The sequence below is a fragment of the Salvelinus sp. IW2-2015 genome, unplaced genomic scaffold (genome assembly GCF_002910315.2).
Source record: "Salvelinus sp. IW2-2015 unplaced genomic scaffold, ASM291031v2 Un_scaffold2150, whole genome shotgun sequence".
Classification (NCBI taxonomy): Eukaryota; Metazoa; Chordata; class Actinopteri; order Salmoniformes; family Salmonidae; genus Salvelinus; species Salvelinus sp. IW2-2015.
Window position 1 is genome coordinate 28,006 of NW_019943482.1, and position 15,510 is coordinate 43,515.

Genomic DNA, 15,510 nt, shown 5'->3' on the forward strand with positions numbered 1-15,510 from the left:
TACCATCCACTGCAGTGTTGATCAAGTACCATCCTGGGACATATGATATATACCACCTACTGCAGTGTTGATCAGTACCATCCTGGGACATATGATATATACCTCCTACTGCAGTGTTGATCAAGTACATCCTGGGACATATGACATTACCACCTACTGCAGTGTTGATCAGTGCCATCCTGGGACATATGACATATACCACCTACGGCAGTGTTGATACAGTACCATCCTGGACATATGATATATACCACCTACTGCAGTGTTGATCAGTACATCTGGGACATATATATAACCACCTACTGCAGTGTTGATCAGCTACCATCCTGGACATATGAATATATACCACCTACTGCAGTGTTGATCAGTACCATCCTGGACATATGATATATACCACCTACTGCAGTGTTGATCAGTACCATCCTGGGACATGATATATACCCCTACTGCAGTGTTGATCAGTACCATCCTGGGACATTATATAATACCACCTACTGCAGTGTTGATCAGTCCATCCTGGAATATGTACATATACCACCTACTGCAGTGTTGATCAGTACCATCTGGGACATATGACATATACCACCTACTGCAGTGTTGATCAGTACCATCCTGGACATATGACATATTACCACCTACGCAGTGTGATCAGTACCATCCTGGACATTTGATATACCACCTACTGCAGTGTGATCAGTACCATCCTGGACATATGACATATAACCACCTACTTGCAGTGTTGATCAGTACCATCCTGGGACATATGATATATACCCCTACTGCAGTGTTGATTCAGTACCATCCTGGGACATATGACAATATACCACCTACTGCAGGTTGATCAGTCCATCCTGGACATATGACATATACCACCTTACTGCAGTGTTGATCAGTACCATCCTGGACATATGACATATACCACCTACTGCAGTGTTGATCAGTACGCATCCTGGGACATATGACATAATACCACCTACTGCAGTGTTGATCAGTACCATCCTGGGACATATGACATATACCACCTTACTGCAGTGTTGATCAGTACCATCCTGGGACATATGAATATACCACCTACTGCAGTGTTGATCAGTTACATCCTGGGACATATGACATATACCACCTACTCAGTGTTGATCATGTACCATCCTGGGACATATGACATTATACCACCTACTGCAGTTGTTGATCAGTACCATCCTGGGACATATGACATATACCCCTACTGCAGTGTTGATCAGTACCCATCCTGGGACATATGACATATACCACCTTACTGCAGTGTTGATCAGTACCATCCTGGGACATATGAATATTACCCACCACCAGTGTTGATCAGTACAATCCTGGGCATATGACATATACCACCTACTGCGAGTGTTGATCAGTACCATCCTGGGACATATGACATATACACCTACTGCAGTGTGATCAGTACCATCCTGGGACATTATGATATATACCACCTACTGCAGTGATTGATCAGTACCATCCTGGGACATACGATAATATACCACCTACTGCAGTGTTGATCAGTTACCTCCTGGGACATATACTATACCACCTACTCAGTGTGATCAGTACCATCCTGGACATATGATATATACCTCCTACTGCAGTGTTGATCAGTACATTCCTGGACATATGACATAATACAACCTACTGCAGTGTTGATCAGTAACATCCTGCATGTATTATGGGTATCAGCCTACTCTCCTAACATACAGATTATGTGGCTAGTCCTAAATGTCACTTTTTGCAACATATAGTGTACTTATTTTGAGCAGGTCCCACATTTCCTTCAGAAAAACATGCTTCAGCCCTGACCCTGTTGCCCATGTCAGCGGTTTGAATTAACGGTCTAATGTATTTGCATTATTTCGTAACTGGTCAATATGAAACGGCTAAAAGATTACACTCCAGAACCCCAGATTTGGTTTCTGTTCTGTGTTCAGGTTGGCAGATGTACACAGACAGACAGGCGACAGACAGGCAGGCAGACAGACAGACAGAGAGTCAAACGAATCAAGACTAGGCAGGGTTAAATACAACCGCATTATTTTAGGCTACACACTGATTGAGTCACAAATGACACCCTATTCCCCTAGTAGTGTACTACTTTTGACCAGGACACATAGGGCTCTGTCAAAAGTAGTGTACTTTGTATAGTGTAGGGTACCATTTGTGATAAAGACCCAATCATCACTCACATGCAAAACTGGGTTTGAAAAAACACCGATAAACTGCATTGGCAGGATAAATAAGTTATTTAGCCAATAAGTAAATTTCGGATGCAAATGTGCATGTGAAACATGAGATATTTGAATAGCTTACAATATAACTTTCACTCTTTCACTGATCTAGTAGGTAGACAGGTAGCCAGAGTTGAGAGTGCCTGTGGTTCTGTTGTGTGTGTTGTGTGGTGTGTGTGTGTGTTGTGTTGTGTTTTTGTGTGTGTGTGTGTTGTGTGTGTGTGTGTGTGTGTGTGTGTGTGTGTGTGTGTGTGTGGTGTGTGTGTGTGTGTGTGTGTGTGTGTGTGTTGTGTGTGTGTGTGTGTGTGTGTGTTTGCTATAGGTATTTATTTGCATAAAAAACTTGGCAAGCAGTGATCTCAAAACGAATCCTTTGGTTTAGACTCATTTCTTCCTCCCAAGAGATTTCATGCTCTCAATGAAATGTATTTAGATTAGATTAGATATGATGTGAGAACATACAATCAATGAAATCAATACAGGAACATAACCATCAAGTCCAACCTAACAGCCAGCGTTAAGGTGGGGATAAGGCTGGGGATAAGCTGGGCTTAAGGCTGGGGCTTAAGGCTGGGATAAGCTGGGATAAGGCGGGGATAAGGCTGGGGATTAAGGCTGGGGATAAGGCTGGGGATAAGGCTGGGGTAAGCTGGGAAAGCGTGGGAATAAGGCTGGGGCTAAGGCTGGGAAAGGCTGGGATAAGGCTGGGGTTAAGGCTGGGGATAAGCTGGGATAAGGCTGGGGATAAGCTGGGAAAGGCTGGGAATAAGGCTGGGGCTAAGGCTGGGGCAAAGGCTGGGGATAAGGCTGGGTTAAGGCTGGGATAAGGCTGGGGATAAGCTGGGATATGATAAGGCTGGGTTAAGGCTGGGGGTAAGGCTGGGGTAAGGCTGGGATAAGAAGTCCTTAAGCTCTTTCCTGGTTTCTGTTCCTTTCTGTGTGTACACACTACATTTACAGAGATGCTGCCGGTGTTTCTGTTCCTTTCTGTGTACACACTACATTACAGTGATGCTGCCGGTGTTTCTGTTCCTTTCTGTGTGTACACACTACATTACAGAGATGCTGCCGGTGTTCTTGTCCTTTCTGGTGTACCACATACATTACAGTGATGCTGCCGGTGTTTTATTGGCAAATAAAGGTCTAGGAGTGCCAGAGACGGAAATAACAAAAGGTTTATTTTGATAAAAACTGCCTTACAAATATATTGAACAGACTACATATACTTATACTAACCAACAACTATAATCAAAATGTATCCTGAATGTACAACAGTTTCTAACTAACTTTACTTTGTATAGTTTGTGTTAGTTTAGTAAAGTAATAAAAACATCTACTCAAATATTTTCAGAATAGATTTCCTCAGGTACAACTGTCTTGTCCTTTCATCATTGAACACAGGCCCACAGTGGCTCCAACCTGCTCATACCAGGGATCCTTGTACTTCATCATTGAACACAGGCCCACAGTGGCTCCAACCTGCTCATACCAGGGAGCTTGTCCTTTTATTATTGAACACAGGCCCACAGTGGCTCCAAACCTGCTCATACCAGGAGCTTGTTCCTTTTATATTGAACACAGCCACAGTGGCTCAACCTGCTCATACCAGGAGCTTGTCCTTTTATCATTGAACACAGGCCCACAGTAGCTCCAACCTGCTATACCAGGAGCTTTTCCTTTTATCATTGAACACAGGCCCACAGTAGCACATACCAGGGATCTTGTCCTTTTACATTGAACACAGGCCCACAGTGCTCCAACCTGCTCATACCAGGGAGCTTTTCCTTTTATCATTGAACACAGGCGCCACAGTAGCTCATACCAGGGAGCTTGTCCTTTTATCATTGAACACAGGCCCACAGTAGCTCCAACCTGCTCATACCAGGGAGCTTTTCCTTTCATCATTGAACACAGGCCCACAGTAAGCTCATACCAAGGATCTGTCCTTTTATCATTGAACACAGGCCCACAGTAGCTCCAACGCTCGTACCAGGAGCTTCTTCCTATCATCATTGAACACAGGCCCACAGTGGCTCCAACCTGCTCATACCAGGGAGCTTGTCCTTTCATCATTGAACACAGGCCCACAGTAGCTCATACCAGGGAGATGGTTATGTTCAAAATATGTGCCAATGTAGTATAATGTTTTAGTGTGTAAGACAAATGATCTTGCTGCAATAAAGGACTATATTTTCATCTACCAGTCCTTTTGCTCATTTTAACTTTCAGTCAGCACTATGGGGGAGGGGAGGGGTGGGGATAATAGGTGATGTTTCACAGTTGTCTCTTATCTAACAGGCTATATATCTTACATTATTCTACAACTTACACATGAGAAAAGTCCCTCAACCCTCTCTCACCTCAATAGTCAATTCCTATGAAGTTAAAATAGTGACTTCATTAAACAAGTATGTAAAGTATAATTTGCACATGTAAAATATGAGTTTCACTGTATACTGACTTTTGTAGTTGCAAAAAATATTTGCAAACATGTAACTTCTGTTGAGAATAAATGCAACAACAGTTGCAAGCGAATAACGTGAGTAAATATAACAACACGTACAAACATGTAAAGTGATATGTGTATACATTCAGGAAGATTTGCAAGCATGCAACTACATTTCAGAATGAATGCAACACATTTACTAATCTTTCTTCTGTGAAACAAAACAATATTTTCCGATGTCGAATCTGTGCGCTCCGAGTTTTTGGCACTAATTTTGTGACAAACCTGTGCCAAAAGTATTGCAGCTGTAAAAAAATAAAAATAAAATGCAAGCAAGCAGCACAGAAAAACACGAGTTCTGGTGGACAGGGCTTTTTCTTTTTTCTTTTTTCAGGTGAAGTGTTGTCATTCTTGAACGTGCTTACACGTTTTTACATCGTTTCTGGTCGGGAAGCTCGCTTTCCACTGTGATAAATATGGATCAAATTTGTTAAAATTACCAGCTAGCTAGCTAAATGATATTCACAGAATTTGAAAGCTACAACAAGGCATTGGTTAGGAAGATGAAGGGAAGTATTAAAACGAGTGTTTCCACATAGCATATTGGCCAATGTTGGAAAAAGTACCCAATTGTCATACCTGAGTAAAAGTAAAGATACCTTCATAGAAAATGACTCAGGTAAAAGTGAAAGTCACCCAGTCAAATATACTTGAGGATCAAAAGTAAATGCAATTGCTAAAATATACTTAAGTATCAAACGTAAAAGTATAAATCCTTTCAAATATTAAACAAACCAGAGGATTTAAAAGAAATGTACTGATAGCCAGGGGCATGCTCCAACACTCCAACACATAATTTACAAATAAAGCATTCGTGTTTCGTGAGTCCGCCAGATAAGAGGCAGTAGGGATGACCAGGGATGTTCTCTTGATTAGTGCGTGAATTGGACCATTTTCCTGTCCTGCTAAGCATAAAAAATGTAAGGAGTACTTTTGGGTGTCAGGGAAAATGTGTGCAGTAAAAAGTACATTATTTTCTATAAGAATGTAGTGAAGTAAAAGTAGTCAAAAATATAAATAGTAAAGTAAAGTCCAAAAACCTACTTAAGTAGTACTTTAAAGTATTTTTACTTAAGTACTTTACACCACTGCTATTGGCTTTACATGACTGGTTAGCATTAAAGCCTTCTGGCTAGCCTGTATCTAGTGGTTCTTACATTGTGTGTCAGAGCAATAGGTCTAGCTATATACTTGTTATTTGGTTGAGACTAACATTAGTTTAGAAAATAATTGTTTGCTCTGTGTATATTTGGTGTGTAGTTGGATGGCTTTGCTAGTTAGCAAACTGAGATCTCTGCTCAAGTTGACTAATGTTAGCTAGCTTGCTGATAATGTTCTGAGGAGAACAGGCTAGCTCCCTGTAGAATCAAGACAAGAGGGGATGGGGAAGAAGATTAGATGTGCATTTGCTTCATCTAGCTGATGCAGTACCCAGGTGAGTTTAGAGCTAACTGCTAAGAGATAGAATATGAGACATCTCACCTTTTTATTTTGATTAGCTAGCTAGATGTCAATGTCGAATTTGATCCAAATTTAGCACAGTGGAAAGCTTACTTCCAGACCGGAACCATGGAAAATGCGAAAGCATGCGAAAGCATGTTCAAGAATGACAACACCTCACCTGATTGGTCGGAAGAAACAGCCCTGTCTACCAGAGCTCATGTTTTTTACAACTGCAAAACTTTTGGCACGGGTTAGTCGCAAAATTAGTGCCAAAACTCTGAGTGCACAGATTCAACATTGGCAAATGTAATTTTGATTCATAGAAGAAGATTCACTAGTCGCAAGCATGCAACTATTCTCAAATGTAGTTGCATGCTTGCAAATCTTATTGAATTTATTCACATATCAATGTATATGTTTAAAAGTGTTGTATTTATTCACCCATCACATTACCTGCATGCAACTGTTGTTGCATTTATGTTTGCAAATATTTTTTGCAAATACAAAACTCTGTATATAGCTGCAACTCATATTTTAAATATACAAATCATACTTTTCATGCTTGTATAATTAAGTCACTATTTTACCTGCATAAAGCCCCTCCTTATCTCCTTTCTACATCCCAGTCTTGTCCAGTCAGCAAGACTTGAAGAAAGGGGGTGAGTTATTGTGTGAGAGTAGAGAGAAGAGAGAAGGGTTATGAGGATTCTCACCGTTTTACAACAGTCAGTTAGCCCTCCAGGCTTCATCTATCCATGCACCCATCAGTATATCCTTATCATACTGTAGGATCAAGTTACCCTGACAAGCAGGTTTCCCTGGTTCGCTGGTCATCGTTTCTCTGACAGGACTGTTTCTGTCCTACCTGTGTGTTTTAGGAGGGTCATTTTTCACTGAAGGTTTGAGACCGTTAATCATCTTTCACAAAGATTTGTTTCGACAGATAATTCCCTTACAACACTAGGCAAGCAGGCTGATTTTTATTTCTGAGTTAAAAAGAGTAAGACGATGACACTTCAGAGAACGTTTTCCTGAAAATAAGTATTCAGATCACATTTATTAGAGAAAACAAGTTGTTGAATATTGGAATTTATTTGGGAATACTCATATACACTGACTCGAATATACTCCCATGCATTTAATCCAGATATTTAAAAAATTGTATTTGAAATAAATATTAGAAAATACTTTCAAATTAAATGTGGTCAACTATTTGTTTTTTACAAATAACCATTCAAATACTCAAATAAAAATACTTGTTTTGAGCTGTGTATTTGAAAATAATTAAATACACAGCAAAATATATTCAAATAACAAAACACATGGATTTGAACCCAGGTCTGAGCCATCCATCGCGAAACAATATTCTACAATGTTGAACAAATATGTTGGACCCAAGCACTCAGAGATAAAAACACATACATAAACTATAAAATAACATATATAAACAATAAAATAAACACAATCAATAAAAATATATACAAATTAAAACTGTCAGTCATGACAGTCAGCAATTATAGATGATTAAACAGGTGTGTGTATGTGCGCGCATTTGTGTGCGTGTGTGTGTGTGTGCATGTGTGTGTGCGTGAAGCATCATCGATGCTGACTTGGCTGTTTCTGTGGGAACCAGGCCCTGCTCATCCTGCTGTCACACGCAACTGAGTCCCGCCCTGTCAGCTTTAACTGATTACTGTGTGTGTATGTGTGTGTCAGCAGACGGTTCAGTCTCAGGTAGAATCCTGTCTCTCTTTCTCACTCTCCTTTCTTTAGTGTCTTTAGACCTCTAGCTAAGTTCTGCCCATCCCTGTCTCCCCCTCTATCAGTCTGTTCAGACCTCTGTGCCTTCCCGTGGGTATAGGATGCTTGCTGAGCCCAAGCCGGGGTAGAAATGCCCATTGAACTGGCTGAGGATGGGGCTGCTGTAACCCAGGGAAGAGTGGGTGGGCGAGGAGGAGAGGCCAGGGGGAGGCGGCAGCTGGGAAGCCCACTCCGAAGCACCTGAGCTAGGGCAGTAACTACCAAAACCCCCAGGCTGTGTAGGCCTCTGGGTCCCATCCAGGGTAAGGGTTATGGGGAGGGCCCGGTTCAGCGAATCTCCTACGATCTCATTGGCTCCCCCTGACACCACTCCAGACATCTCAGACAGGAAGCTGCTCAGGCAAGGGGCGGTACCTGAGGAGGAAGGGGAGGGGATTCTCTCTGGCGTGGGAGACATGTCGATCCCGTGGTTGCTGGGGGGTTCGGGGCTACCCCGGTTGTTGGGGTCACCTGGCTCCGACCCCCCTGACCCCCCCTCTCCTCCAGACAGTGAATCAGACTTCCTCTTCCTTTTACGACGGAAGTTTCCATTGTCAAACATCTTCTCACAGTTTGGGTCTAGTGTCCAATAGTTACCCTTACCTGGAAGAGAGAGAGTGAGGGAAAGAGAGCGAGGGAGGGAAGGAGGGGGGGGGTAGAGTAGAATGTGTTTGCGGTTGACACATGGATTATTGACTGCATCATCTACTATCATTACTAAACACAGTTCATCTACCGTTCCATCACAAGACTATTACACACGCTAAAGGCACGCCACAGTGGCTACCTAAAGTAAAGACACATGATAACTAAAGTAGACTTTTGACTTTTGACAAGGTTAGATTCAAAATGAATAAATCAACCATCAAATACTGTCATATCTTAGATTGATTGGTTATTTTGTGGGCTTAGAACTAAAATAAAACAAACACATAATGACGTCAGACTCTTACCAGGGTCGTCCTCGTCTCTGGGGACCTTCTTAAAGCAGTCGTTGAGTGACAGGTTGTGCCTGATGGAGTTCTGCCAGCCAGCCTTGCTCTTGTTGTAGAAGGGGAAGTTATCGGCCACGTACTGGTAGATCTGACTCAGGGTCAGCCGCCGCTCCGGGGCGCCGTGGATCGCCATGGCGATGAGAGCGGAGTAGGAGTAGGGCGGGCGGACCAGCTTCATCAGGTCTTCCTGTGAGGGCAGAGAGAACCAGCCCAGCTCCCCCCCAGGGACCCCCGCCCCGCCGGGCCCCAGGTAAGGCCTCTGCATCCCATAGTGCTGGGGAACGAAGGGTGGCCCGGGGTTACCTGGGGGCCCGGTGGTGGCCAGGTATGGGGGTGCGTTGATGCCGGATCCGTTGAACCACAGGTAAGGGTTGGGGGAGGAGGTGCTGTAGTCATAGGAGGTGGGGGTGGTGCGCTGGGGGCTGGGGAGCGATGGAGGGGGGTAGTAGCAGTCACTGTACATGCTGAGTTCTGGAGGTTCCTGGCCCAGGCTGGGGAACTGGGGGCCACAGCAAGGAGGAGACTGACCCTGAGGTTCGAACGACGCCATGGTCAGTTAGTCTGTAGTCTCTCTCACCTCCTCCTGATGCTGCTGTGTGTCTGTCCTTGGGCTGTCCTTGTCGTCTCCTTGGGGACAAGTATGAATAGAGTCCTCAGTCCTTTCCTGGTGTCAGGATAACCTTAAAGTTTATATTTTCAAGTTTGAATTAGCCTCTTTTCCAACTTGTGCTGTTCTGGTCCTTGGAAGGTGATGACTGTTTCAGTGTCTGAGTTATGCCCCCGGGGTATCGCTCTCTCTCTTTGTCTSTCTSTSTRTCTCAATCTCTCTCTCTCTCTCTCTCTCTCAATCTCTCTGTCTCTCTCTCTCTCTCTCTCTCTCTCTCTCTCTCTCTCTCTCTCTACTTGTTACCTGTTGACTATTTGCCCTTGCTCAATGTCAGCACTGTCACCTGTCCCACTCTTTTATCTGTGTCCCTGGCAACACCCATTTCTCCTGATTGGTTGTTTAGCCAAGTGAGGATTTTGACAGGAGTGTCATTTTTTTCAATCTGTCAGCCAGTTCCTTAAGGCTCTCTCCCTCCACAGGAATTCACACTCTTTATTTATTTTTTATATATTTTTTAGGGGGTAGATCAGCTTTAATACTGCAGATAAATTGTAGCTTCCATCAACATAATTGTCTGCATCATTTCCAATCCCCAACATATTTTTTTGCAAATATATACAGTACCAGTCAAAAGTTTGGATACACTCATTCCAGGGTTTTTCTTAATTTTTTTATTATTTTCTACATTGTAGAATAAAAGTGAAGACATCAAAACTATGAAATACTACATTACTACATGATTCCATACGTGTTATTTCATAGTTTTGATATCTTCACTACTATTCTACAATGTAGAAAATAGTAAAAACCGAAAAAACCCTTGAATGAGTAGGTGTTCTTAAACTTTTGACCTTTAGTGTACATTTTATGGACACAATGTATTTTACAATAGTTATCTTGTTGTTATTAGTCCCACCCTTCAGCTACCTTCAAACCCTCCGATCTATCGCTGAACACCATCCYGTTGGATTTTTATTTTGCCATATATTTTTAACTGTGCTGTTTCACAAAAGTTCTGAACGTATATACATTTTACAGACACAGTATATTTTTTACATGAGTTATCTTTTTGTTGAATTCCCACTCTTACTCTTAGTATGAATTGAATTACATTTGAATGGATTGTAAAAATACAATAAAATTATATATACATTTCATGAAACATTTATGATTGCTGATAAGAGGCCTATACAATTTCCAAATGCCTGTTCTCTGAACCTAAATAGTAGGCTGGATTGATATCGAGGCCGCCGTTGCTGAAAAACAGAATAAATAGGTATTTCTTCCCTCCCTCAAATTCATCTGGTGTTGCCATAACTTTGTAGAAGTGGTTAGGTAGCCGTTATTTTTGGAAGTTCAGTCACAGATGAAAGGCTAGGGATTCAGCGGTAACTGTTACTTAGTTACAACTTGGCGCCTCCGTCTGGAAAAATGTGATAGCACTAAGTAAAATGTGATACAAAGGTTTCTATACTTATCTAATCTGACACACGTGTCCCTCCTCCCATTCCTCACTTTACTTACGTCGTTCAGTCATTCTTACCAGTCATTCTGGGCAGGTGGGGCTCAGCTTTCCTGTTTTGCATGTTATTTTGGCATTAATACATGTCACATATCAGTTTGCAAACAATGTAAAAATTATATATCATTYAGTTAATGAAGATGCATACAAACATGGTCTCTTTTGTTTTCTTGAGTAAGGAAGCTCCAAAATGCAGGTGTTTCAGCCTAGATCAGTGCTTTCTGTGGTGGTGGTGGGGCAAGCCAGCTGAAAATACGGAGCGTTGCGCCGTGATTGGCTCAGTGTTCTGTCACTCATGGGGACACTATGTCACCGCCAAGTCTAAGGGTAGAGCTAGAAAATTCAAGCCACTTGGGTGCTGCCATAGAGTTACATTAGAAGTGCCCATCCACGAAGACTCAAGGTCATTGGCCACAAATAAAATGACGTCAAATCACATTTTATCTACAGTAGCGGTGAGGCATCATCATGAATCAAGTCAACAATCTACTGGCAAATCCTTTTAAATCCTTGTTAAATTAAGAGAAATAATGAAGAGAAATTTTWGATAAAACGTATTGGTGCTCATCGGCCATTGGACATAAACATTACACAACAAGTTGGAAATCGCAAATTCAACAATGAGTGGTTTGGAAGGAATCAGTGGCTGGCTGCAAGCATTGCAAAGCAACCACTAGCCTGCTATTCAGTGGAGTGGCTGTGTGGTCCCAACTCTAAAATATGAGGGTCTCTTTTCTGAGTTTAAAATGATAAACATTCAACATTGGCCATGCTGTCAATGAGGCATGATTTGTGCCGTGCAAAAAAAAACTGTTAACTTGGAACTGCAAAATCGGACTTTAGTGAGTTCAAGACAACTGGGAACTCTGTAAAAACAAGCTACGACTGGGAAAATACGTTTTGAACTTTCATCCAACTCAGAATTGTAAATTCAGAACTCGGGCCTCTTTCTAGAGCTACGACCTGAAGATCACTGACGTCATCAGGATTCAACCTTTTTTCCGAGTTCCCAGTTGTATTGAAAGCACCATAAGTCCAGAGAATGCCAGACTTTGATGACAAAGTTTGATGACAACATTTTCCCATGAAGGACCACCGCTCCACCTTCCTGTTCAAGTGAGCACAGCACAACCAGGTGAGTGTAACGGGTGTCCTCCTCCTCTTCAGACGAAGAGGAGGAGTAGGGATTGGACCAAAGCGCAGCGTGATATTTGGACATAATGAAGTTTATTAAAGTACTGACGAAAACCGAAAACACTTCAACAAACTACAAAATAAGAAAACGACGTAGACAGACCTGAACATGGAACTTACATAAATGCACGAAGAACTCACGAACAGGAACGGACTACATCAAACGAACAAACAAACTGAAACAGTCCCGTGTGGTGCAACATACACAGACACAGAAGACAATCACCCACAAACAAACAGTGTGAACAGCCAACCTATATATGGTTCTCAATCAGAGGAAAACGTCAAACACCTGTCTCTGATTGAGAACCATATAAGGCTAATTTCAAGTGCKCTAAACATAGAAAACACAAAACATACAATGCCCACCCCAACTCACGCCCTGACCAACTAAACATATACAAAAATAACATAAAATAGGTCAGGAACGTGACAGTGAGTCCAAAAATGTATTGTATGCTGCAGCATAAATTATGTAATATGCCAAGGAGATATGTATACTGTAGCTAAGAAAGTAATACTAAGTGTATGTGCCTGTGCCTTGTGCCTCACCCTAATAATTGTGTCTATTTTCACATCTGAATTTCACCTAAAGTTCTCACTCTGTGGGGCACATGTAGCCTATAACCTATTTTTGAGAAATGTAATCATCAAATATTGTAAGAGCTTTCATTGTCTGCTTATATGCCCCCTTTATTTATCGTACAGTTCTGACTTGGTGTACAGGGAGAACACTGCAAGAACGGCCCATCTTCTGAATTCTGTTGCTGTACATTTCAAAGGTGCTGAACAAATAGTTATATTGACTACATCCGTCCTAGCTCGCTCATGAATGACTTAATCGAAATTACGGATTGCTTCTTATCCGCTTGTTGTCCCCTTATGCCATAGTTTGTACATCTCAATTGTCAGTAGAAGCCACATTTGTTTAAGCAAGTCAGCCATACCAGATATGTTGTTTAAAAGGCAGTAAATGAGGCTGAATGAACTGTTTCGCTGCCAGACAAGGCTCCGCTGATAGCCAGGTGTAGCAGTGGTAAGGTGTTGGGACTGCTGTTGGGACTCTGCTGTATGGACAGCTTTATGTAGGCCCTAACCGTTTGTGGGCACTGTTTGTCACCGTTATAGTGCTATTAATGTATTGTTTAGTGTTGTGTTGTGTAGTGTAGTGGCTTTAATGGCATGCATGCCACTGTTATTTATTTTTCCCCACCAAGATTTACATGCTAAAATACCCACTGGCTACGTCACTGTGCAACAAGAACGAAAATATGAAATTGCACAGACGTATGCATCAATGTATCAAATCTCAAGCATGCGTTTTGTGAATTTGCAACAATGTTTCCATCTTCCATACAAGCTACATCGTTTCCCGTGGCACGAGGCAGCAGGTTTACAGTGCGCGAGGGCATACAGAGACGCACCACGCGCAATTTCTCTAACCAACAACCAATATAAGAGGAATAGACCGCTAGATCCGATCGGATAACGTTAGAGCTTATCGTAAGTATTTAGTTTACTTGTAAATATTTATAAATAAGAAGGTGCCTATTTAATTGAAGTACTCTAAAGTTGGTTATTGTATCCAAGCTTGACAAGCTCACTGACTACCATTTGTTTACTTTGGATTCATTTTTGCGACGGTTAGCCTGGCCAGCCAACTGGACTGATTTTAGCTAGCTGCTAAGCTACCCCTGTCAATCAAAGTCATCAAAACAAAAACGTTTTGAAGTTTATAAACTTAAGCTTAAGCACGTCCTTGCATTTGACCTACTTAGCGGTTTATCCATTATGATTATGCTACGCCCATGAAACATGTTCAGTGTGCTTACGTTCTGGTTGGTTTTGGTAGGCTATTCATTTGGGAATCGAATCTTCATATAAATATTGCGCGTTTAAAGATGGCCTATTCTCCGGCCATCAAAAGGACAGTGGAGAAGAGAGAATGGAGTTGAACAAGGGTTTAGAGAGAATGATTGAAGACGTAGAACATCTATCAGGTATGTTGTCTCATTATGGTAATCTCTACCATTTGAATGTTGTAGGCGGTGTTCGAATATTTTTACATCTAAGTTTTCTGTATGATGATGTAGGTAGCTGTAGCTGTGTTTTTCAGAAACGATTAAGCAAAATCGTTAGTAGCTGAACATTTTTTTTTTTACCGGTCTTTACTTTAACCGTAACACCCTATTGCCTTATTATCCATTTACTACCCACTCTTTAACGTTCCATTTTTAAAACTTGATGGGTGTGTGTAATTCATTATAAATTCTGCATTGTGCTTTAAATCATACTCTGTATGGCCCACTTCTGGCACTGACAGCCCTGTCCCTCTTGGCTCTCTTGTGGTTTCCCAGTGCAGCTGACATGGATGGCCAATAACATGGGGATGCAGTGGACCAGTCCTGATCTGGGGGACTCCCTACGGAGGCTTGAGGAAGACTTCCTCCGCTGCAGGGCTGTAATTTGTAGCTTCCCTGGGGAACAGGAGCCGAACCGGAGACAGGAACTGGGAAAGGACCAGGGGATGGGGAAGTGGATGGAGGAGTGACCTAGACCAGGGAATGGWTACCACCTCCTCCCCACTTCACCAGGAATGTCTGCAGTTCTGAAATGGACCWTAATCCAAAGCTAGTAGCCCGTGCTCTGTATGCTTGTCTACAACGTTGTTGCAGTTGTATGTACAGTAGACTACAGTCTCATATCTGCAGCAGCAGTCTCTTTCTCTCTGACAGAAGCGGAAACCACTGGAGATAGGTGATAGAGATAAATGTCTCCAGCCCCATACTGCATGCTGTCTAAGCTGAGCAGCAGGCTGTTGGATGGTGCTGTTGTATACAGATTGTGGTTGTGTGTTAAGTACCTGTTATAGAATGTGTATGATACGTCTCTGGACAGGGTGTTCAAGGCACTATAGTGTTGTTGTGATTGTTATTCATTTGTGGTTTGCCTGTTTGTCAAATTTTTTATTAAAAAGCTTGAATGAGAATGTTGACCATTGGCTTGTTTATTGGGATGCCAAATGTGTTTGGTAGAATGTGCATACACATGTTGGCATTCTATATCTTGATAGTCATATCCCAGTCATACCCCCAGCAGTCATGGTACTGTACACTTTCTACTTCACAGTTTGAATTGTTCAGAGTAGTAGGCCTACGTCAATGAATATGAGATATGAATATACCAGACTACTGTAT

The 15,510-nt window shown here is 42.1% G+C and overlaps 1 protein-coding gene and 1 long non-coding RNA gene across 2 annotated transcripts; one reads left to right on the forward strand and one right to left on the reverse strand.

Moving 5' to 3' along the window:
* Positions 1-7,770: 7,770 nt before the first annotated feature.
* foxi3b (forkhead box I3b) lies at positions 7,771-9,922 on the reverse strand. The gene is made up of 2 exons (XM_024140459.2): positions 8,949-9,922; positions 7,771-8,598 (listed from the first exon to the last, which is right to left on the reverse strand). Exons 1-2 carry the CDS (start codon positions 9,538-9,540, stop codon positions 8,027-8,029), a joined length of 1,164 nt encoding a protein of 387 aa, XP_023996227.1. The 5' UTR covers positions 9,541-9,922; the 3' UTR covers positions 7,771-8,026.
* A 3,687-nt stretch (positions 9,923-13,609) lies between these two features.
* On the forward strand, positions 13,610-15,302 carry LOC112073110 (uncharacterized). The gene is made up of 3 exons (XR_002894462.1): positions 13,610-13,816; positions 14,166-14,313; positions 14,671-15,302. It is a non-coding gene; the product is annotated as an uncharacterized lncRNA (long non-coding RNA).
* Positions 15,303-15,510: the final 208 nt, after the last annotated feature.